The 24096-nt window shown below is 45.2% G+C and overlaps 1 protein-coding gene across 1 annotated transcript; it reads left to right on the forward strand.

Annotated features, from left to right (window-relative positions):
- The first annotated feature begins 6657 nt into the window (after positions 1–6657).
- Positions 6658–13513, forward strand: GATAD1 (GATA zinc finger domain containing 1). The gene is made up of 5 exons (XM_052638376.1): positions 6658–6970; positions 7722–7847; positions 9665–9724; positions 11117–11300; positions 13254–13513. Exons 1-5 carry the CDS (start codon positions 6710–6712, stop codon positions 13442–13444), a joined length of 822 nt encoding a protein of 273 aa, XP_052494336.1. The 5' UTR covers positions 6658–6709; the 3' UTR covers positions 13445–13513.
- Positions 13514–24096: the final 10583 nt, after the last annotated feature.

Genomic DNA, 24096 nt, shown 5'->3' on the forward strand with positions numbered 1-24096 from the left:
GAGTGACAGTTAGGGGAGTGACAGTTGGAGGACGGGGTGGGCCAGGACCCCCGCTGCCTGGCAGATGGGCTCTGGGTCGGGTCCCTCTGCTGGGCCCTTAGTGGCCGGTCATGGCCAAGGCTGAGTCTCAGGGACGCCTGTTCCGCCATCTCCAAACTGATTCCGTGTCAAGCAGTGTCCCGAGGCCTTAGCAGAGGCAACCAGAGGACAAGGTGTCCTCCTCACCACATCATCACCTTTTCCCAAACAGGAGGAAGACGCTTAGGAAGCTCCACCAGGGATCCCGCATGGTTATTTCAAATAAGGAAGACTCGTTTGTGATCCAGCCGGTGCTGGATGGTGGATGATGATGTTAATAGGCAACTTGAATGCCCTCTGTGGTGCAGGCGGATGCCTGCTCAGGCTGCAGGCCAGGGAGGAGCCAGGGAGGCCCGATGCAGGCTGGTTGGTGAGAGAAGTCAGTTGATGAGGTGGGGGCAGTGAGGAGGGGAATGGGTGTAGGTACTGCCCTGAACCGAGGCTGTTCATTCAGCTGAGAAAAGGCTGACTGATATGTTAATCCACACACATTAGACTGCAAATTGATGCCTACCTACCAAGTACAGGCTTCCCTGGTGGCTCGGTAGTAAAGAACCCACCTGCTGATGCAGGAGACTTGGGTTCAATCCCTGGGTCAGGAAGGCCCCCTGGAGGAGGAAATGGGCAACCCACTCCAGTATTCTTGCCTGGGAAATCTCGTGGACAGAGGAGCCTGGTGGGCTGCAGTCCATGGGCTCGCAAAGCACTGGACATGATTTGGTGACTAAACAACAACAAACAGTGCAAGATGTGGGGAGGTAGTCTGTGGGGTCGCACAGAGTCGGACACGACTGAAGCAACTTAGCAGCAGCAGCAGAAACACAGAGGAAAATGGCAAACTTCCTTTCCTCAACATGCTCCTGGTAGCGGAGGAGATAAGGTACGAAGGTGCACCCTAAAGGAGGGAGAAGGCACAGCAAGGAACAGCTACTTAGTGGGGCAGGGGAGGGCTGTTGACTCCTGGCATGAGGTTTCCTGGAGGAAGTGATGCCTGAGCTGATTCTGGGAAGATGGATAGGGTCCTTACGACGCCTTGAGAGGACACATATTTCAGGTAAGGAAAACACCCTGAACCGAGGCATTGGCGTGGGAACCATGCGGCCCCACACACAAAACAGAAAGAAAGTTCTGGGTTATTGCACGGAAAGTGTGACTGCAGAGGGAGACAGGGCTGCCATCACACCCCTCCTGAGGATAGAAGACAAGGTCAGCAGGAATACCTGCCCTGGCCCTCTCTTCTGGCAGTTCCATAGGTCTCACCCTGCCCAGTCCACACACATTCTTTCTCTAGTTTGTCAATGTTAATAGGCAACTTGAGTTAATTACACTTTTTCCAAGACTGTAGTTGGGGGGAGGGGTATACATTTGACCAGCCTGGTCAAAAGAATGCCTCCTCCTGTCTTGTTAGCATCAGGAGCTCAGGCATTAAGTCATGGCATTAAATCAAGCAGTGACCAGGTTGAAAAGTTGTTACCACCTCACTTGTGCTAACTCACTGAATCCTCCCACTAGCCCATGAGGTGTGCTCTCTCATTATCCTCATTTGACAGCAGGTAAAGGAGACTCAGTGGCTGTGTGCCCTTGAGGTATGCAGGACAAGGGTGTGGTTGGATAAAGAACTCTGCCTTCCAAACAGAAGTGAAGTGAAGTTGATCAGTCGTGTCCAACTCTTTGCGACCCCGTGGACTGTAGCCCGCCAGGCTCCTCTGTCCATGGGATTCTCCAGGCAAGAATACTGGAGTGGGTAGCCATTTCCTTCTCCAGGGGAATCTTCCCGACCCAGGGATTGAACCCGAGTCTCCCACATTGGAGGCAGACGCTTTAACCTCTGAGCCACCAGGGAAGCCAGAACCAAGATACAAAATGTGGTGAACAGCATCTATTTGAAACAGGCCCTGGGATATATTTTATGCATTTTTAAAAAGAGTTTTAATTAATGAAGCATGCAGCACCTAAATCATGCAAATTAGACTGCAACTTGACAATGATAATCCCCCGGGGAGCTCAGCTTTCTTTCTTTCCCATAGTGTGAATGTTAAGATCTTGGGAGGTACTCATTTTTGTGTTCACAGCTTGCATACTCACAAACATACATACACACAGACACACTCCACCTGCAGAATTTTCTCAGACATCCCCATAGGCACCAAATCATCTCTTTCCCCTGCGTCCAAGCTAGGTCTCTCGCTCTCCTTCGGTCAATCTGAGATCTCCCGTGGTGCCTCAGGGAGCCCCGGCCTGGCCAGTAGTGGCTCCGGCTCTTGCTGAGGCGCCCATGAGGGAGCAGGACTGGGTCAGAGCTTTCATTGACAGTGTCTTCTGGAATCCTTCTCACCCGCCCATTTCTCTCACCTCCCAACTTGACTCCACCCCCTCCCCCCTCCCCATCACATAGTCCTATTTATCCTTGCAGCACACTGGTCTATTCTGTTAACACTCCAGTACATCTGCATAGCAGCTCTGTGACACTATGGCTTTGCTGCTTGGAAGACAAGCCCTATGTTTTGACTGAGAACTATGTGCCAGGTGTGATAATTGATCAAATCTTGCTGCAGCCCTGGGGTGGGTGATACCCTCCCCAATTTACAGACAAGGGCCTGAGATGCTGAGAGGAGGTCTGCTTGCCAGGCCTTGACTAGATACTGTCTGCTGTGACCTACCACCTCCAGCTGGCAGAGGATTTTTAGGACCAAGAAACCACCAATTTCCTTCTTTTCCTTCTGATACTTTTCCCTCTTTTTTAAAAATAAAAGTAACACACAACGTGGTAAGAAATATTTCAAATGATAAAGAGGTGCAAACAAAAGGCCACATATTGTATGATTCCATTTACACAAAATGTCCAGAACAGGCAAATTCATAGAGAAAGAAAGTTAAAAAAAAGTAAAAAAAAAAAAAAAAAAAAGTAGCTTAGTGGTTGGGGGAGATTTAACCCTTTGACTACTTAATGGTTACTTAATGGATAGTTTCTATCTGGAGTGATGAAAATGGTCAAAAATTAGATAGTGGTGATAGTTGTACAAATCTGTGAATATATTAAAACCCACTGAATTGTATACTTTAAAATAAAAGAGTGAGCTGTTTTGCATAGCTAAATAAAGCTGTTATAAAAGAAAAAAAAGGGTGCAAAAAGAAAAGTGTAAGCCTGTCTCACCACCTCTGTGCATCAATTAGCAACAATTTTTTGCCTGAATAACTAAAACAGGTATATACCATGTATATAGATATTTAATTTACATACAGGGATCATGTTCTATGCACTGTTCTATAAATTGCTTTTCCCCTCTGAAAATTTATATCAGAAATCTTTTCATATCAGTAAATATTAATAGAAGACCTTTGGTTTCCCATCTCACTGAGAATAAAATCCAAAGTCCTTTCTTTGGCTGACATGATCTTGCTGCCAAAGCCTGACAAAGATATTACAAGAAAGGAAAATTATAAGCCTATCTCACTCATGAACATAGATACAAAAATCTTAAAATATTAGTAAAGTAATCCAGCAATATGTGAAAAGAACAGTACACAATAGCCAAGCTGGATTCATTCCATTAGTGGCAGTATTAATTTAACATTCAAAAACCTGAATTCACATTATTCACAGACAGGAAAAAGCGGGACTTGCCTGGTGGTACAGTGGATAAAAATCTGCCTGCCAATACCGATGACATGGGTTCGATACCTGGCCTGGGAAGATCCCACAGGCAACGAAGCCCATGTACCACAACCACTGAGCCCATGAGCCACCAGTCTTGAGTCCGCACGCTGCAACTATGAAGCCTGAGCACTCTAGAGCCTGCGCTCTGTGACAAGAGCAGCCACCGGGCAGAGGAGCCCACGCACCACTGGAGGGTAGCCTCCACTCCACAGTGAGAGAAAGTCCACGCGCAGCGGCAAAGACCCAACAGAGGAAACCTAAGCGATTTTTTAAAAAGGAGAGAAAGCATGATGATCATCTCATACAGAAAACTGCTGGATAAAATTCTACATCTTCATGATGAAAACAGGGATAGATGGGACCTTCCTTACCTTCCTGACAAAGGGAAGCCACAAAATCGAAAGTGTTAAAAACCAGTATAGTGGTGATCTCTGGATAAAGAGCATGTGAGGGGCTTAGGTTCTATTTCTTGATTTGGTTGGCCCAGTGCGGTGACTTTGTGATAAGCTATATTTAGATGCATTGGATACTTTACAGTATGTGTATTATACTTAATTTTAAAAGGTTGTAAATTAAAAAAAAAAAAACAAGGAAAAAAATGTGGTTCTCTCTGATGATCTCAGAAGAGTAGAGGGTGTAACCAGGAGCTATGGGAGCTGACAAGGACAGGCGATGGAGATGTTGGAATGAGGAGGAATGGAGAAAAGAGGATACTGAATGGTTATACATGTGGATGTGGGCCCCAACCAGGATGGTGTCTCTGGTGGAGAGGAAGCTGGTGAGCCAGGGGCCAAAGTTTTCCATGAGTGAGAGGCAGTAATCTCAAAGGAGGAGGTGCGAAGACAGGAGTACTAGCAGGAGAGATATATTAGGAAGGATAGAATTTAACGTCTAGATGCCTCTCTCAGAGCGCATCCTTCTACAGTGAGACCATACTGTGTACCTATTCTCCTCAGCCACTTTCGCTGTTATACCCCATAACAGTCGGAAACATAATTTTTTGTGGTACTGTTCAGTTCAGTTCAGTCACTCAGTCGTGTCCAACTCTTTGAGACACCATGAATCGCAGCACGCCAGGCCTCCCTGTCCATCACCAACTCCCAGAGTTCACTCAAACTCATGTCCATTGAGTCAGTGATGCCATCCAGCCATCTCATCCTGTCGACCCTTCTCCTCCTGCCCCCAATCCCTCCCAGCATCAGGGTCTTTTCCAATGAGTCAACTCTTCGCATGAGGTGGCCACTATCGGGGAACCCTAGACTCACAGCCAGGATGACCAGAGCCACAACTCAGGACGCAGGGCTTTGGCAGAGTCCTGTCCAGATGTGCTTCCAAGACCAGTGTCCACCAGGGCATCCAGGCCAAATCACAGTCCCTCTGTTGATCATCAGTTAAGAGTGAAATAGGGATAATATCTTAAACCACAATCGGCAGAAGCCCTAAATGCAGTTTCACAATTTGATAAGGCAGTCAATACTGCTTTCTTCTTCTTCCCACACCCCTCCACCAACATATCTATCAAGACGTGTGAGAGAATTTCAAGAGCAGGAAACCCAGGATCAGGAAGAGAGGCAGGCAACCACCACTCCACTGAGAGAGGCTGGGTAGAGACTCGTTTCCCTGGCCGGGCTGGTACTGCCCAGCGGCATTAATTGAGAAGGCTGGATTCTCATGATGCCCTTGTCTTAGGTCAGCTCTTCCCAAGTGCAGTCCAGGGAGCTCCCAAGACCCTTTCTGGAGGTTCTCGGGGCCAAATCTGCCTCCCAACAATGCCAAACCAGCACTATCTCCCCGGCCTAATGCTCAGAGGCTATGGGACTCAAGATGACACCGCCACTCAAGGGCCAATGAACGTATGCGTGGTCTCCAGGGGTTTAAAGTATGTTTCAACTCCTAATACTCAAATGTCCCTTGTAAGCAAACGTATATGGGGGTGTAAATTATAATTTTAAAGAGTGTAAGGAGGTCCTAAGTACGAGAGCCAGACTTGGAAAATTAAAAATACAGGCTGCCCAGTTAAATCTGAATTCAGATAAACAACGAACATTGCATAGGACACATTGGCGTTAGTAAGTTATTAGTTGCTTATCTGGAATTTAGATTCACTTAGGACACGACTGAGCGACTGAACTGAACTGAGGCGTTTTATAAGCCAATCGTAGGCCTAAAATGCCGAAAAGCTCGTGAACTTCCCCGCTGCTGCTGTTGCTGCTGCTAAGTCGCTTCAGTCGTGTCCGACTCTGTGCGACCCCATAGACGGCAGCCGACCAGGCTCCCCAGTCCCTGGGATTCTCCAGGCAAGAACACTGGAGTGGGTTGCCATTTCCTTCTCCAATGCATGCAAGTGAAAAGCGAAAGTGAAGTCGCTCAGTCGTGTCTGACTAGTAGCGACCCCATGGACTGCTGCCTACCAGGCTCCTCTGTCCATGGGATTTTCTAGGCAAGAGTACTGGAGTGGGGTACCATTGCCTTCTCCGAACCTCCCGGCAGTCCCAGTAATTCCAGGGAAGGCACTTCCGGTCGGACGAGCGGCCAGTGTGCGGCCCCGCCCATCACCGGAAGCCCCCTAAGGCCGAGGCCAGGCTGTCCTCCCAGGCCCCGCCCCGCCCCGCCCATCACCGGAAGCCCCCTAAGGCCGAGGCCAGGCTGTCCTCCCAGGCCCCGCCCCGCCCCGCCCATCACCGGAAGCCCCCTAGGGCCGAGGCCAGGCTGTCCTCCCAGGCCCCGCCCCGCCCCGCCCCGCCTCCTGGCGCTTCGGGCCGCCGAGGCTGGAGCTGGCAGCGGAGCGGGCGGAACCGGCTTCCTGCCTCCAGGGGGCGGCCGCCGCGGCCCGGTCCCGGCTTGGGCAGCTCGGCGCCGCGCCCGCGCCGCTCTTCTGTCTGTGGGAGTGGCGGGCCGGCCCGCGGGCCGCCGAGGCCGGCGGTCGCCATTCCCGTGTCGCTGCGCCCGCGGGGGCCGCCCGAGCCGGCCACCATGCCGCTGGGCCTGAAGCCCACCTGCAGCGTCTGCAAGACCACGTCGTCCTCCATGTGGAAGAAGGGCCCGCAGGGGGAGATCCTCTGCCACCACTGCACAGGCCGGGGCGGCGCAGGCGGCGGGGGCTCCTGCCCGGGGGTGGCCGGCGGCACAGGGGGCGGCGGCGGCGGCGGCGCAGGGGGTGGCTTCGGCGCCGCGACCTTCGCCAGCACCTCGGCCGCCCCTCCGCAGAGCAACGGGGGCGGGGGCGGCAAGCAGGTGAGCCCCTGCGGCCCCTCCCGGGGGCGGAGGCCGACGCGGCGCGGGGCGGGCGGCGCCCTCCCGGCAGGCTGGGCCGGGCCGCCCCCTCCCGTCCGCGACGAGGAGGTCGTCGTTGGCTTGGCCCCTTAGCAGCAGCATCTTTTCTCATGATAAGTTGAAAGTCTAGAGAAGCAGGAAGAGGAAAAACCCCTCAGAAATCCCTCCCCTGTGATACTTTGGGTAGCAACCGGACATCTCAGGGTACATACGTTTACACAGAGATGTCTACGGGGTCACGGCTACTGGACCTCTTTCCCTGTTAATAAAGTTTACTTTGTCATAATGTCATGTTATTAAGATTATCAGGTCATTTGCAGTAGTAACATAAGTGTTCCATTGCAGGAGGTGGCATACCACACCCATTCTCTAGCTTAGGAGAGTTGAATTTTTAAGGACTTTTGTGTTATAAACGCAACCGATGAATGGGCTTACCTTGGCATAAACCGACTCCTCTTGCTGCCCGTTGCCCTTTTACAAGTAGTTCACACCTTTTTTGGAGTCTCTGGAGATGTTTGCCTGTGGCTCTCCGTCTTTAAATTAAGCCAGTTCGTTTATTACCCAGCATGAAAAGAAAAGTTGCACTCTTAATTTATTTTTGAATGTTCGTTTAAAGTGCATACTCTGGGATCCTTGTAAGATGGTTGTATCAGGACAGCAACCTTTCTACACTTTTTATTTCTCTTTTTTTTGTTCTTTGTTTATGTAACAGAGTAAGCAGGAAATTCACAGGAGGTCTGCTCGGCTCAGAAACACTAAATACAAATCTGCTCCAGCTGCTGAAAAGAAAGTTTCCACTAAAGGGAAAGGGAGAAGACATATTTTTAAATTAAAAAATGTAAGATGATTGTGGACAGTGTCTTGTACTGTAATTGTGGCATTGTGTGTAGTGTGACCAACCACCGCCTTCATCTCACCATTGAACTTGGACTCTGCTCTTGGCAGCTCTTCTGTAGCCTTCTGGGGACTGATCCAGGCTTTCAGAAAGGGAAGGAGCTCTTTTAGGAGGCTTACTGTTATAAAGTTAACGATATCCTCTTTTCCTTGTTTTAGTTTTTTTTCCCCCTGGGGAACATAAAACATGATTCTAAAAGAAACCTAAATCTTGAGCACATTTTATTGGGTTCTCTATGCAAAAGATGAGACGGAGTTACAGTTCTTGGTATGGGCATGGTATTTTTTTTCTTTTCCATAGAGCTCTAAATAAATAATAACACTGGAATTCATTCAGTTCCGTATTTGCTTGTTATATGGCCCCAGAAAAATGTTTCTTACTGATTTACAATGATCAACTTGATGAATATGAATCAAAAGTTTTACTAAATGTTTATCTCTAAGAAAATAGATCATTGAAAGACTTGTGCTGGGATAACTGAAAGCTTATTTTTGGTTTTGTAAATACAAGGGACAGTGGTCAAACACACTGGGCAAAGCATTTGATACTGTTTTTGGGGTTTTTTTTTTTTAAACCTCAGTATGGTACTCTGCTTTCAGAACAGAAATGCTTCACTCACCAGTAGAGGCATTTTCTGAAGTTGGGTGTATTCATTTAAAAAACTCAGAGAGGCCTTGCATTATATTCTTGTGCAGATTGTGGATTCTTTTTCTTGAGAGTAAAGGGAAAGGGAAGTCACTCAGTCGTGTCCGACTCTTTGCGACCCCATGGACTGTAGCCTACCAGGTTTCTCCGTCCATGGGATTCTCCAGGCAAGAATACTGGAGTGGGTTACCATTTCCTTCTCCAGGGGATCTTCCCAACTCAGGGATCGAACTAGGGTCTCCTGCATTGGAGGCAGACACTTTAACCTCTGAGCCACCAGGGAAGCCCCTTTCTTGAGAGTAGTTGCTTCTAATTTATTTAGGATTTTAATAAATTTGTTTTCTAAAATGGGATTATTGACTAGACAAAATATGTGAATACTTGATTATAGTTGTACACACTTAAATACTCTTTTCCTCTTACGTATGGTGGAATATGTTTTCTGAAAGTATTTTAATATCAATTTCTCTGGCAACCACTTTCTTCAGGGATATCAAGACATATTTGGGAAGGCGTGGTTACTGTGTTGTGGCATAAGAGTGTGTATTACAGCTTCAGAAGGAATTTCGATGATTGAGTGGTGGCAAATTACTAGCAACTCCCAAGAAAGCTTCCTTTGGCCTTGGTTCCGACTTGTTAGAAAACTAGTTCTGATTGTATTATCATAGCTATAGTTAAGTTGAGATGGAAAATGTCTTTGAGGAGACTTGTTTGTTATTTCCACCTCTGTCGTGCTCAGGCCATTAAAGCCACAGATACTTTTTAAAATTAGATTGTTATGTGTAATAAAGCTCTGAGAAGGGTTCTGTTAGGTATCAGCCACATAATCAGGAGCTTGTCCTTTGATTCTCAGCAATTTTTAAGCTAAAGGTAACAGAAATAACAGCAGAAATATTCAGACCATGCTTAAACGCAATGTTCAGAAGATTTTTTATTTAACACTGCAGTTCTTGTCACCAAACAACTTTAGTATTTCTCAGATTACAGAACTCATGTGTGGCTGGAAAATTGCCTATACACACTACACATACATACACACTACACACACACACATACACACTACACACACACACACTATGAATGTGCTAATATTTTTTACTTCTGTTTTTTCATAGCCCATCAAAGCTCCTGAGTCTGTTTCCACCATAATCACTGCAGAATCAATCTTCTACAAGGTGAGCATTGTAGTTACTGAAGGAAGATCTGAATGCGTTGTGTTTGTGTTGTTGTTTAGTCACTTATCCAACTCTTGTGACCCCATGGACTGTAACCTGCCACGCTCCTCTGCCCATGAGATTTCTGAGGCAAGAGTACTGGAGTGGTTTGCTATTTGCTCCTCTAGTGGGTCTTCCCACCCTGGGACTGAAGCTCCATCTCCGGCATTGCAAGTGGATTCTTTACCCCTGAGCCACCTGGAAGGCATAAGGCGGTACTAAAATATTGGGTTTGTCTAAAGGTCTTCGCTGCTCTGTATAAGGTGTGGATGTGTTTTGTTCCTTTGTAAACTCTTTTTCCCCATACATGGTATTAAATAACATCCAGTGCTGAGTGGGGAGAGGAAGTTGCCTACTGAAATATTATATGAGGATCTTAAGTATTTTTAAATGTAGACGATGGGAATTGTTTTAAAAATACAGATGTGTGGTGTGGAGCCAGGGCAACGAGCCATCCTAGTCAGCCTGAGAACACTGACAGCTAAGGAGGGAGAGGAGGGATTTGGACAAATAAGGGATGGAGCCTGACACAGAGATGGGAGTGGGCACAGACGTTCAAAAAGGCCTTCAAGAAGTGAGAGGAGAAAGGCCGTGGTGGGGATTGGCTGCTCCTGGAAGTCCATGGTGAGGAAGAGAGAGGCGAAGTTGTTTCCATAAAAGCACTGCTCTCTCAGACTGTACAGAGGTAGGCTCCTGAGCTGTGTAGGAGCCTCAGCTGCAGTGCTCCCTCATGTAGCTTTTAGCAAGTCACTTTGTCCAGTGCAGTGGTTCTGGCGAAAAAAGTAGGGGTTGTACTATTGTGATAGAAAAGTATTTTTATAAACATGTTTTCTCCAGCTGCAAGTCATCATGTGTATGTGAAATTTTTTTATTCAAAAATGAAACAACTTCAGGGACTTCCCTGGTGGTTTATTGATTGAGAATCTGCCTTCCAGTGCAAGGGACTCGGGTTTGATCCCTGATCCGGGAAGTAAGATCCCATACGCCTAGGGGCAGCTAAGCCAGTGAGCCACAATTAGAGAGCCCATGTGCTGCAACTGCTGAGCCCACACACCACCACAAGAAGCCCTCTGGCTGCAACAAGAGAGCCTGTGCACCACAGCTAGAGAAAGCCCACAGGCCCCAGTGAGGAGAGCACAGCAGCCAAGCCCCAGCACCGCCGAAGACAGGAAAAGAAACAGCCGTAGAATCGGCATCAATCACAACCACGCAAATGCCGCCGCACCAGACCTTCTCGAAGACCTTCTGTTGACCACTTGGAAAACTGTTGTTTTCATATGGAGGAAGTTTCAGTTCACACCTGTAGTGTTGTTCTGTTATTTTAAATATAGACTTATCTTCTGTTTCTCCCAGGGAGTGTACTACCAAATTGGAGATGTTGTTTCTGTAATTGATGAACAAGATGGAAAACCCTACTATGCTCAGATCAGAGGTTTCATCCAGGACCAGTACTGTGAGAAGAGTGCGGCGCTGACGTGGCTCATTCCCACTCTCGCTAGCCCCAGGGACCAGTTCGACCCTGCGTCCTACATTGTGGGTGAGTTAGACAGGGACGGACAGGTTCTTGAACCAGTTTATTTCCCGTTATTATGTGAAAGTGTATTCATCCGCTCGGGCCGCCATGACAAAATACAGAATGGGCTAAACAACAGAATTTTCCTGTCTCACAGTTCTGGAGGCTGCAAGTCCAGGATCAAGGTGCTGTCAGGGTCGGTTTCTGGTGAGAGCTCTCTGCCTGGCTTGTGGACAGCCACTGTCTGGCTGTGTCCTCACGTGAGCTTACCTCTGTGTGCGTGTACTCCTAGCACCCCTTCCTCTTCTTATAAGGTCACCAATTCTGTTGGATGAGAGCTGCGTCCTTACAGCTTCATTTACCCTTAAATACCTCGCTAAATGCCCTCTCTCCAAATGTTACCACATTAGGGATTAGGACTTCAGCATATGAATTTGGAGGCATACAATTCAGTCCATAACAAAGAAGCATAAGTACAAAAAAGATAATTTTGCAGAAAATATGAAATTTTATAAAGCTAGGGTTTGAGGCTATCAGTCATTTTGAGTTATGGGGCAGTATGCACCTACTAAAAAGCTGTGTGGATAAGATGTTTCTGGGTGACCCAGGGTTAAACTCTATTAAAAGAATTTATTGCTCAAGAACTAGATTATTTAGGTAACATACAAAAAGTTACTTAAAAATAATTTCTAGAGGAACTGTCATGTTTATATTTCAACATCTTACAAATTCTTAACATATGTTCCTCTACATATCACACACGTCATCCTGGACCATTTGTAACCTGTTATATTGGTGGTGGCGGTTGAAATGGCAGTCACTGTACTCATTGATTTCAAGGCTCACCAAAGAATTGATTCTTGACATAGACTCACAAGAAGTTGTTGATAAATAGAATTTTGAAAGTGTTTAGAGTTTTAAAATTACCCCCAAACTTTTCAACCTTTCTACAATGAGCATACATTATTTTTTCATTCTAAGAAAAAACACGAAAGGTATTTTTCCGAGAGAACGGAAGGACAAATAAAGCATCACTGTTATTCTCACCTGCGTGTCAAGTTTTGACACATGGCCGAGCTGTTTTAGTCTTCTGCTTGTAAGTACATAGAAGAGAGACCTTACCTGTCCCATCAGATCGGATCATCAGCAGAGGCAGTAATGTGCCCGAACCACCTCTCGGGCTTCTCTCTCACCTCCTCTTCCTAATGTTCTGAAGGAGACCACATATCATAAAGTTTCAGAGCCCAGACTCTGGAACTAGACTGTCTGGGTTCATAGGACAGCCACTTACTAGCTGTGTGATCTTGAGCACGTTCCTTCATCTCTCTTGCCTCTTTCCCTCATGTAAAATGGGAATAATCATGGTACCTAACTCAGAGGGTTGCTGTGAGGATTCAAAGCATTGATGTATCTGTCAAGTATTTAGATGAGTGTAGATATATAGTAGCGGAGAAGGCAATGGCACCCCACTCCAGTACTCTTGCCTGGAAAATCCCATGGATGGAGGAGCCTGGTGAGCTACAGTCCATGGTGTTGCTGAGAGTCGGACACGACTGAGCGACTTCACTTTCACTTTTCACTTTCATGCATTGGAGAAGGAAATGGCAACCCACTCCAGTGTTCTTGCCTGGAGAATCCCAGGAGACTGGTGGGCTGCTGTCTATGGGGTCACACAGAGTCGGACACGACTGAGGTGACTTAGCAGCAGCAGCAGCAGCAGACATATCGTAGACATTATATACGGCTAAATATCACTTTTAGAATCCTTTCTATATTGAGTTATACTTTGGAAAGAATGCTATCTTCCTTAAGCAGTTAAAAGCAGAAAAAAATGATGGGAAGTAATTTCAAAATGATACATATTTCAAGGACTAATGTCAGGTTAGCACCAGACCAGTTTCTCGTAGTGTTGAGGAATTTTAATTTTTATGAAAATGATATATATCTTCAAAAATGTAAATGGTGGCTCCCTTCCAGGACCAGAGGAGGATCTTCCAAGGAAGATGGAATACTTGGAATTTGTCTGTCATGCACCTTCTGAATATTTCAAGTCACGTTCATCACCATTTCCCACAGTTCCCACCAGACCAGAGAAGGGCTATATATGGACTCATGTTGGACCTACTCCTGCAATAACTATAAAGGAAACAGTTGCCAACCATTTATAGTTTAAGAAGTAAACCTGGATTTCTAGTTCCCTTGTATTTGTACCACTGTAAGACATGCCACATGTTTCTTTAATGAAATTCTTGGATGGAAAAATGACTAAAGTAATCACTAGCTTGTTTATTACTAGTCACTTAGAAAATTAAGAGAGATAGAAAAGAATTAAATATATTTTGAAATGAAGTATTACATACACATTAAGTGTGTATGTCCTCCCAGGCAAATACTGTCATTTCCAGGGAGACTATTAGGAACAGGTAGTGTCTATTTTTCTCCTTAATTTATTTCTAGGAACTCATAAAATGGATTGTATTTTTCTATAAGAATAAATTAAGATATAAATTTCTAACCAAGGGCTAAATCAAGCAAAATATAGCTATGATCAACAATATCTCTCACAGTATCTCTTTAAAAAGCTTTATTTTATTATCTAGAAAATATATTAACAGACTGTTGACTGCTTTATTAAGGAAAGTGATTGGTAGATGATTTTTATTAGCCCAGGCATTTTAAAACTTTCATCTAATTCTTCTGTAGTAGGGAGAAATTCAGAGTCATTTGGTTGATTTTAATAGAGCTGCTCTTCACTGCTCTGACCTACCTTCTCAGTCGGAATGAGGCTTCATCAAAATGTTAGGCTTATTGTGTGGACAGTCACCTTCAGTGAACACACAGGAAATATGCTGTGTAGACACCCCAGAGCAGTAGTTTCTTGACTGCACCTAGGACTAACATTGGACAGCCATAAAAATGATCAACAGGTCATTAGATTGATATCTTTTAGGATTTGAAATAGCTCAACTGGAATCCCGTCACCTCCACTAGCTTTGTTCGTAGTGATGCTTCCTAAGGCCCATTTGACTTCACATTCCAGGATGTTTGGCACTAGGTGAGTGATCACACCATCATGATTATCTGAGTCGTGAAGATCTTTTTTGTATAGCTCTTCTGTGTATTCTTGCCACCTCTTAATATCTTCCGCTTCTGTTTGATCCATACCATTTCTGTCCTTTATTGTGCCCATCTTTGCATGAAAATTTCCCTTCGTATCTCTTAATTTTCTTGAGATCTCTAGTCTTTCCCATTCTATTGTTTTCCTCTATTTCTTTGCATTGATCTCTGAGGAAGCCTTTCTTATCTCTCCTTGCTATTCTTTGGAACTCTGCATTCAAGTGGGTATATTCTGCATTCAGATGGGTTTATCTTTCCTTTTCTCCTTTGCCTTTCATTTCTCTTCTTTTCATAGCTGTTTGTAAGGCCTCTTCAGACAACCATTACGCCTTTTTGCAATTCTTTTTCTTGGGAATGGTCTTGATCCCTGTCTCCTGTATAATGTATGAACCTCCATCCATAGTTCTTCAGGCCCTCTATCAGATCTAATCCCTTGAATCTATTTGTCACTTTCTTTATATAGTTGTAAGGGATTTGATTTATGTCATACCTGAATGGTCTAGCGGTTTTCCCTACTTTCTTCAATTTAAGTCTGTATTTGGTATTAAGGAGTTCATGATCTGAGCCACAGTCAGCTCCTGGTCTTGTTTTTGCTGACTGTATAGAGCTGCTCCATCTTTGGCTGCAAAGAACATAATCAGTCTGATTTTTCACAGTTGACCATCTGGTGATGTCCATGTGTAGAGTCTTCTCTTGTGTTGTTGGAAGAGGGTGTTTGCTATGACCAGTGTGCTCTCTTGGCAAAACTCTGTTAGCCTTTGCCCTGCTTCATTCTGTACTTCAAGGCCAAATTTGCCCGTTACTCCAGGTATATCTTGACTTCCTACTTTTATATTCCAGTCTCCTATAATGAAAAGGATGTCTTTTGGGTGTTAGTTCTAAAAGGTCTTGTAGGTCTTCATAGAACTATTCAACTTCAGCTTCTTCAGCATTATTGGTTGGGGCATAGATGTGAATTACCATGATATGGAATTGTTTGCCTTGGAAATGAACAGAGATCATTCTGTTGTTTTTGAGATTCCATCCAAGTACAGCATTTTGGACTCTTGTAGACTATGATGGCTACTCCATTTCTTCTAAGGGATTCTTGCCCACAGTAGTAGATATAATGGGCATCTGAGTTAAATTCACCATTTTCCAGTCAATTTTAGTTCACTGACATTCCTAAAATGTCAATGTTCACTCTTGCCATCTCCTGTTTGACTACTTCCAATTTGCCTTGATTCATGGACCTAACATTCCAGGTTCCTGTGCAGTATTGCGCTTTGCAGCATCAGACCTTGCTTCTGTCACCAGTCACATCCACAGCTGGGTGTTGTTTTGCTTTGGCTCCATCTCTTCATTCTTTCTGGAGTTATTTCTCCACTGATCTCCAGTAGCATATTGGCCACCAACCAACCCAGGGAGTTCATATTTCAGTGTCCTATCTTTTTGCCTTTTCATACTGTTCGTGAGGTTTTCAAGGCAAGAACTGAAGTGGTTTGCCATTCCCTTCTCCAGTGGACCACGTTTTGTCAGAACCCTCCACCATTATCAGCAAATTTGGAAAACTCAGCAGTGGCCACAGGACTGGATAAGGTCAGTTTTCATTCCAGTCCCCAAAAAAGGAAACGCCAAAGAATGCTCAAACTACCACACAATTACACTCATCACACACTAGCAAAGTAATGCTCAAAATTCTCCAAGCCTAGCTTCAACAGTACATTAACCATGAACTTCCAGATGTTCAAGCTGGATTTAGAAAAGGCAGAGGAACCAGAGATCAAATTGCCAACATCCACTGGATCATGGAAAAAGCAAGAGAGTTCCAGAAAAACATCTACTTCTGCTTTATTGACTATGCCAAAGCCTTTGACTGTGTGGGTCACAACAAACTGGAAAATTCTTCTAGAGATGGGAATACCAGACCACCTAACCTGCCTCTTGAGAAACCTATATGCAGGTCAGGAAGCAAGAGTTAGAACTGGACATGAAACAACATACTGGTTCCAAATAGGAAAAGGAGTACGTCAAGTCTGTGTATTGTCACCCTGCTTATTTAACTTCTATGCAGAGTAAATCATGAGAAACGCTGGGCTGGAAGAAGCACAAGCTGGAATCAAGATTGCCAGGAGAAATATTAATAACCTCAGATATGCAGATGACACCACCCTTATTGTAGAAAGTGAAGAAGATGAAAAGGAGAGTGAAAAAGTTGGCTTAAAGCTCAGCATTCAGAAAACTAAGACCATGGCATCCGGTCCTATTACTTCATGGCAAATAAATGGGGAAGCAATAAAAACAGTGACAGATTTTATTTTGAGGGGGCTCCAAAATCACTGCAGATGGTGACTCAGCCATGAAACTAGAAGACACTTGCTCCTTGGAATAAAAGTTATGACCAACCTAGACAGCATATTAAAAAACAGAGACATTACTTTGCCAACAAAGGTCTGTCTAGTCAAGGCTAAAGTTTTTCCAGTGGTCATGTATGGATTTGAGAGTTGGACTGTAAAGAAAGCTGAGCACCGAAGAATTGATGCTTTTGAACTGTGGTGTTGGAGAAGACTCTTGAGAGTCCCTTGGACTGCAAGGAGATCCAACCAGTCCATCCTAAAGGAGATCAGCCCTGGGTGTTCATTGGAAGGATTGATGTTGAAGCTGAAACTCCAATACTTTGGCCACCTAATGTGAAGAACTGACTTATTTGAAAAGACCCTGATGCTGGGAAAGATTGAAGGCGGGAGGAGAACGGGATGACAGGATGAGATGGTTGGATGGCATCACCGACTCAATGGACATGAGTCTGAGTAAACTCCAGGAGTTGGTGATGGACAGGGAGGCCTGGTGCGCTGCAGTCCATGCAGTCGCAAAGAGTTGGACACGTTGCAAAGAGTCAGACATGTTGCAGAGTCAGACATGACTGAGCAACTGAGCACTGATATCTAAAAAAAAGTCGACCCCAAAGTTAAAGCCATCTGCTGTGGATTCATCACAACAGGCCTAAAACAGTGTTTGAGATTTAGAAGGTCTGGCACAGGAAGTCTAGTCAGGATTCAGGGACAGATTTCACTTCAAGGGCAGGTCGTCTGCTTTGGGGAGCAACAGCTTCAAAGTAGGAGGAAGTGGGGCTTACATGTGCTTGCCTCCTCTCCTCTTCTGAGCTGACCATTATTTCCCAACCCCAGGAAAATTTACCAGAATCTAACTTAATTATAATGATTTTGAATTGTAGCAGTTTTAACTGTTACCACTTTTATACACCGTTATGGTTTATTAGTTGGAAGAAAGTTATGATTTGTATATTGTAGATACATAGGTCTATGTTCTAGTTAATCTCTTCACAAAAGTTGTTGTAAAATTGATTGTAAATACCATTGTAAATAACTAAATGCTAGTATTCAGAGTTGTGGATTAAAATGTATTTTTCCCAATATATTTACTTTGAATTTACTTCGTTCATTTGTTTCACGTAAATAAGGGTTTTCCACCCCACAGTGGTGTAAGTGGAAGACACTAGTGTAGTACTCGTGATTTGGAGTGAAGATTTGTCATCAATATGTAATAGATACTAGGATTCTCAAAGAATGACCGATCAATAAAATGGATACAAAGTAAGGTATTTATTAAATGAAGTATTTTGAAACCAGTGTATAAACTGATCATTTGTTTATAAATTGGTGGACACTTGTGTAGTATCTTTTAGAATTAAGATTGGGTTTTCATTTGCCTCCTTAGCAAACACCAGTGGCTCCTGTTTCAGTGTAGATCTGTTTCTAATCCTATAACGGAAGGTCTGTGCCAATGTGGCCCACAGACTGTGTTCCCAGCCTCGTTGCCAAAGGGCTGAGAGACAAATGCAGGCTCCAGTTTGTCCTTGCTCTCCTTTCACGTTCATCTTCCCTCCAGACTGCCTGCCCTGGTGATTTTAGACCCCAGCCCGGACACAGAAGCAAAAGCCTTACACAGGCTGTTCAGCGGGCTCCAATCATTGTGTAAGGTAATATTTCTGTAACAGGTTCTTACCTTTCTACGTGGCTCTGTAAATCCTGATACAGTTATGGAGACACTGAAGGATAAAGCCAAGAATTGCTGTTTTTCATTACAACTATTTAGAATTAACTTGGCCTTTTTTAAAAATAACTGTACGTGTATTATTTTGATAAATTTCTTTTAATTGAAAAGTAATGAAGGATGTCACAAAGGGAGAGATGAACACATTGGGATATTAACATTTTTAATTCCTAACAATGTGTATATAGTTTAAAAACTCTTTTCTGTTCAAGAAGTGGGAATCATGAACCATTATTTCTCACTGAACATGACAGACTGGCTTGAAGTAATTACTCAATTACAGACAGCAGCTCCAATCAGCCTCAGCTTCTAGTGACATCATCACTATTTCACATTACTCTCAGTCCTGTGTCCCACCTGTTGTGGAAGGGAGCAAGTTTGACAAAAACACCTAATACCTTCAGTACTTCTCCCTGTGGGTAGGAAAGGTGCAAGTTAAAAAGACCATAACTTTAAAGAATGAAGGTGCTCTTAGGGAAATATACAGTTTGAAAAAACTCTCAATTCAGACATCTTCTCCAAAAAGATAGGAGAGAAAGAAAACACTGTTGACTGAGGGTTAAATTAGAATGCGCTGCCCCATCACAGGCATTTGGCTAAGGTCGCAGAAACAAAGGTCACGCAAAGGCCCTTTAGTGCAGCCAAGCAGGGACAGTCATTGTGTACATGTTCTCCAGATAGACAGTAAGTGGTCCTCCGGGAACTGGAGAGCACCATTTGTCACATGCAGCTCTTCCTGGTGATTGGGGTGACCGCCTCCGTTAGCTCACTGACTTTCTGAGGGGTGAAAGGGGCAAACATGTCTGTATGACAGGAAGACCTGAGCAGTTTGGGGCACTGAAGTGTGGCTCCTACTCTCCACAGAAACTGGAGGATGGGGTGCCCTGTCCTGACAGTTACATGTCAAAGGCTTGGCTCCCAGGGCCTTGAGAGAGACACTGCTAGGGCGCAAACCTGACTAAGGCTTATTTAGTTTCTTAAAAATACATTTCAAAAAAAAAAAAAAAGATACATTTCAAAGAGTGTGAGAAAATACAAGTTTTCTAAGGTAAATACTCAGACCTAAAGGAAAATCTGTTGCCTTATTTTCAACAGAATTAAGTGTCTTATTTTAAATTCCTGTTTGTCTTAACAGTGCCCTAAATTTGGACGAGGGAGACATGGGCAGCTTCGTGACTCGGGCCTCACAGTGGGGCCGCATTTAGGACATGTTGGCGTCTGTCAGGGTTTCAGTATGGCGGCCACACCAGGGCTGCAGCTCACCTTCTGCTCACCAGGACCCTCGGTCCGGGCATATCCTCTACCACCATACTTGGTGGTCCTCATGGTTGTGGCTTTATTAACAGGACTAAGAGGTTCTGAAATACAAAGGCCAACACCATCATCTCTTGCTGAAGGAAAATTCATTTTCTATCCATTCTCCATAGTCACTTGCCAGTACTTTTGTACCTAGCAGATTCACAAATATACTCGAATTATCCACATTTTATATTTTAAGAATTATATGGATTTTGAGTATGTTTTTAGATTCCACTGCCCTCCCCCGAATTTATACCAGTGAATCAGGAACACACTACAATCCCCTGTGGAGCTTTAACAACTAAAACCAAAAAAATACAAAACGAAAAAGGAAACCCTGCTGGGAAGTTCTCGCAAGCAACCAAGTAAACCAGTGTCTGTGGGTGTGAGACTAGGTCCCCGTTAGGTTCCTAAGAATCTAGTAAAATTTAAGAAAATCCAAAAAAATGTTTACAGTTCCAGAGGCAACTCTGACCTGCAGCCAGAGATGAGAACCGCTCCTCAAGCTAGTTCTCTCTATATAAAATGCAGCTGATAAAGACTTCAGTTTCTACACCTGCTTTGGGGTAATTGAGGAAGCTCATCAAAGGCCTGTTTATACCAGTTAGCCTTGTTAAAAGTAATTAGTCCCCTGTCAGGGAACCCGACACACACTGAGCACTCTGGGCACTCTTGACTACTCTCCAGCTCAGGTGTGGCTCGTTTACCTGACCCCAGAGCTGGGACTTGCTCGCCTCCCACTGCAGCCCCTGACCAATCAGGTGTTTCCACATAGCCTCTCAGGCTGATGAAGCTCCTGCCAGGCATTCGGGAGGAGGCTGTGCTGCTGGGAGGTCCTGCACCTCCTGCATCTGTGGGTGGTTTTCCCTCGACCAAAGGACGCCAGAATCCTTACTAAATTGCTTGAGTTTTGTCACTCAACAGTTTTGGTGAGGACACGGGTCCTGACAACTCATTGGAAAAGACCCTGATGCTGGGAAAGATCGAGGGCAGGAGGAGAAGGGCGCATCAGAGGATGAGATGGCTCTGTGGCATCTGTGATGCCAAGAACATGAACCTGGGCAAACTCCAGGGTATGGTGAGGGACAGGGAGGCCTGGCTTGCTTCAGTCCATGCGGTGGCAAAGAGTCAGACACAACCGGGCGACTGAACAGCAACAACGTGGGTCCTGAAGACGGCTGCTGGAGATGCCAGGGCGGTCCCAAACTGTGGCGAAGGGAGCCTGGAAGCCCTTGATTTCACTGCCTCTTTGCCACTCTCCAGGATGCTCTTAGTTTGCCTTCTGAGCTCTTCAAGTTTGTCTGGATCCTTCCTGGAGGACAATTGGAGCGTGAGAAACTCCAGGTCTCGGGGGTGACAGCACTGGGACTCTGCGGCCAACCTGCTCCACAAGGTAAGCACTTCGGGGAGGCTCTGCCAGGTCCTTGCCCCTAGCCTTGCTCTGTCATTGGTCCTTTCTGGGGCACCTGAGGGGGGACCTTGTGGGTCCCATCTGAGATGACCTTGTCTTTTTTTAAAGATAAACTTTCTGGGTAACAAAGGCAGAAGGGACGCTCAGCCTGGGTGCCCCACTGGGAAGAGCCGCCTGGCAAGACCTCCAGCCAGGTGGGGGTTTCTGCAGGTCCCGGGCGCAGACAATGTCCTGGTGGGCCGGGAGGGTCTTGCTTCCCGAGGAGCTGCCCTGGAGAGGACGGCTCTGGGGTGGCCGCAGCCCAGCCTGAGGCTCAGCTGAGTGGAGCACTCGGTGGTGGATGACTCCTTCCTCTTTGGTTGAGCCTGTGAGCAGAGCCCACGCTCGGGTGGCCCCCCAGCCCCTTGGCTCCCTGCGCCTCTCCCCTCCTGCCCACAGGTGCCCATGGGTGCAGGCTTGCTGATGCACGCACACACAGGCAGGGGGCTGTCCCCCTCCCCACCCCTCTCCTGCCCCTCTCCTCCCACAGACAGCACACTGGCCTTGCCATCAGCATTAGTGCCCGCATCTCTGAAGGACGGGTGCAGACTGGCCTGTCTTGGGTTTACGCGTGCTATCGCTTGATGTGTTCTGGCTAGCTTTGTTTTTTACTGTATATTTAGAGCAATAAAATCACACAGCAATTAAAAAAAAGACAGCCAGAAACACTAAGTCTGGTTGAACTGAGATCAGTTCAACAAGGAATAATAATGGGAACCCGTCAACCTAAAGGAAGCAAGATGGCAACTGTGAGGAGACTCGCGAAGCCTCAAGGTAAGTCCAAAGTGTAAACTGTTGTGGGACTTGCGAAAGTAAGTGGAGACAAGAAGTATCTGGTGGTTTCACCAGCTGGCACAATCTTGAGTAGATAGATTTCAAGACATTTAAAGCCATTACAGTGTCCACCACTGTAAAAGAAATCTCAGAAAAAGACAACAGATCTGTCACTAGCGGAGATCGCGAAGCCAGCACGGCAGAGCTGGCGGGCAGAGCTGGTAGGGCTCTGGCCACCTAAGTCACCTGTGCTATGGTAAGCTGGTCACGGATGGGCTGGATCGACACCTGTCATGTGCCAGGCTCAATAAATTTTCCATGTAACTAACAAGGCGCACGTGAAACCACAGACCGAGCGACCCAAGTGTAGCTACAGAAATGGAGTCCTCAGTCTCCGAGAACCAAGCTCACCACCTCCCGGCACACCTGCCCGCTCTGCGTCTAAGAACTGTGGCCCCAGAGGCTGTCGGTATATACTTAAATGGCAACATCTTACTGAGACAACCTAGAATCACAGTGGCTATTATGGGGAACCTCCCCATTGCCTAAGATATTTCATTTAAGAAGGGCGATTGAAAGCAATGGTTCCCAAATAGAATGTGATACTTGTTTACTTTAAAAAATATTTTTAAACTGAGGTATAATTGACACATTAATTTCAGGCGTACAACATCAATGATTCAGTATTTGTATACATCACAAAATGACCACCACGTAAGTCTAGCTAATATGCCACCATACATAGTTACAGACTTCTCTTGTGATGAAAAGTTTTAAGATTTAACAACTTGTCAGATGTACAATGCAGTGTTATTAATTACAGCCCCCGTGCTGTGTGTACATCATATCCCCATGACTGACAGCTGGAAGTGTGTACCTTTCGGCTTTACGCGTTTCGCCCCCTCTCCACGCTCTGTCTCCACCTCTCGCAATTACCAACTCATTCTCTGTATATGAGGTCGTGTTTTTGTTATTTTTTAGATTCTTCACATAAGTGAAACTGTATGGTTCTATTTCTCTGACTTACTTCACTTAGCATAATGCCCTCCAGGTCCACCTGTCTTGCTGCAAATTATGAGATTTAAATCTTTTTCGTTACTTAAATCTTTTTATAAGGCTGGTTAATACTGTGCACACATACTGCCATTTCTTTATCCATTCGCCCATCAATGGACACAGGTTGTTTCCACAACTCAGCTCTTGTAAAGAATGCTGCAGTGAACACGGCGGTGCTTGTGTATTTTTGAATTAGTGTTTCCTGTTTTCTCTGGACAAAGACCCAGATAATGGGAATGCTGGATCATACGGTCATTCTGTTTTTAACTTTTTCAGAAGCCTTTATACTGTTCTCTGTAGTGGCTGGATGCATTTACGTTTTCACCCACAGTGCACAAGGGTTCCATTTTCTCCACATCCTTGCCAACATTTTTTATTTCTTGTACTTCTGATAACAGCCATTCTAACAGATGTGAGTGGTCATCTGATTGTGTCTGATTGGCATTGCCCTGATCTGTGATGTGGAACATCCTTCCATATACCTGTTGGCCATCTGTATGTCTTCTTTGCAAAAAAATGCCCAGGTCCTCTGCTCATTTTCTAGATTATTTCATTATTTTTGCTGTCGAGTTGAATGAGTTCTTAGTATATTTTGGATATTAATCCCTTATCAGAAATATTATTTGCAAATATTTTCTGACACTGGTAGTTTACCATTTCATTTTGCTGATGTGGTTCAACATGTTCATTTTTGCTTTTGTTGCCTTTGCTTATGGTTTTAATTCCAAAAGATTGTCACTGAGACCTGTGTCAAGGAGATCACCCACTGTTTCTTCTAGGAGTTTTACGCTTCCGGGTCTTGCATTCCAGTCTCTAATCCACTTTGAGGTAAACTGTGTGTGGTGTAAGATAATGTTCCAGTTCCACCTGTTGCGTGTGGCTGGCCAGGTTCCAGTGCCGTTTTTGAAGATACTGTCCTTTCCACTATTGCATGTTCTTGACTTTGTCGTAAATTGACCATAAATACGTGGGTTTGTTTCTGGGCGCTCTGTTAGGTTCCATTGGTCTGTGCGTCTGTCTTTATGGCAGCACCATTACTGTTTTGATTACTAAATTATAGTTTTAAATCCG

The sequence above is a fragment of the Budorcas taxicolor genome, chromosome 4 (assembly GCF_023091745.1).
Source record: "Budorcas taxicolor isolate Tak-1 chromosome 4, Takin1.1, whole genome shotgun sequence".
NCBI lineage: Eukaryota > Metazoa > Chordata > Mammalia > Artiodactyla > Bovidae > Budorcas > Budorcas taxicolor.

Excerpts from the sequence above, each read along its gene's own strand:
- GATAD1 (XM_052638376.1), top strand. The coding sequence starts at position 6,710 with ATGCCGCTGGGCCTGAAGCCCACCTGCAGCGTCTGCAAGACCACGTCG. Across the intron at positions 7,848-9,664 it reads ATATTTTTAAATTAAAAAAT|CCCATCAAAGCTCCTGAGTC; the intron begins GTAAGATGATTG and ends GTTTTTTCATAG. Across the intron at positions 11,301-13,253 it reads CCCTGCGTCCTACATTGTGG|GACCAGAGGAGGATCTTCCA; the intron begins GTGAGTTAGACA and ends GCTCCCTTCCAG.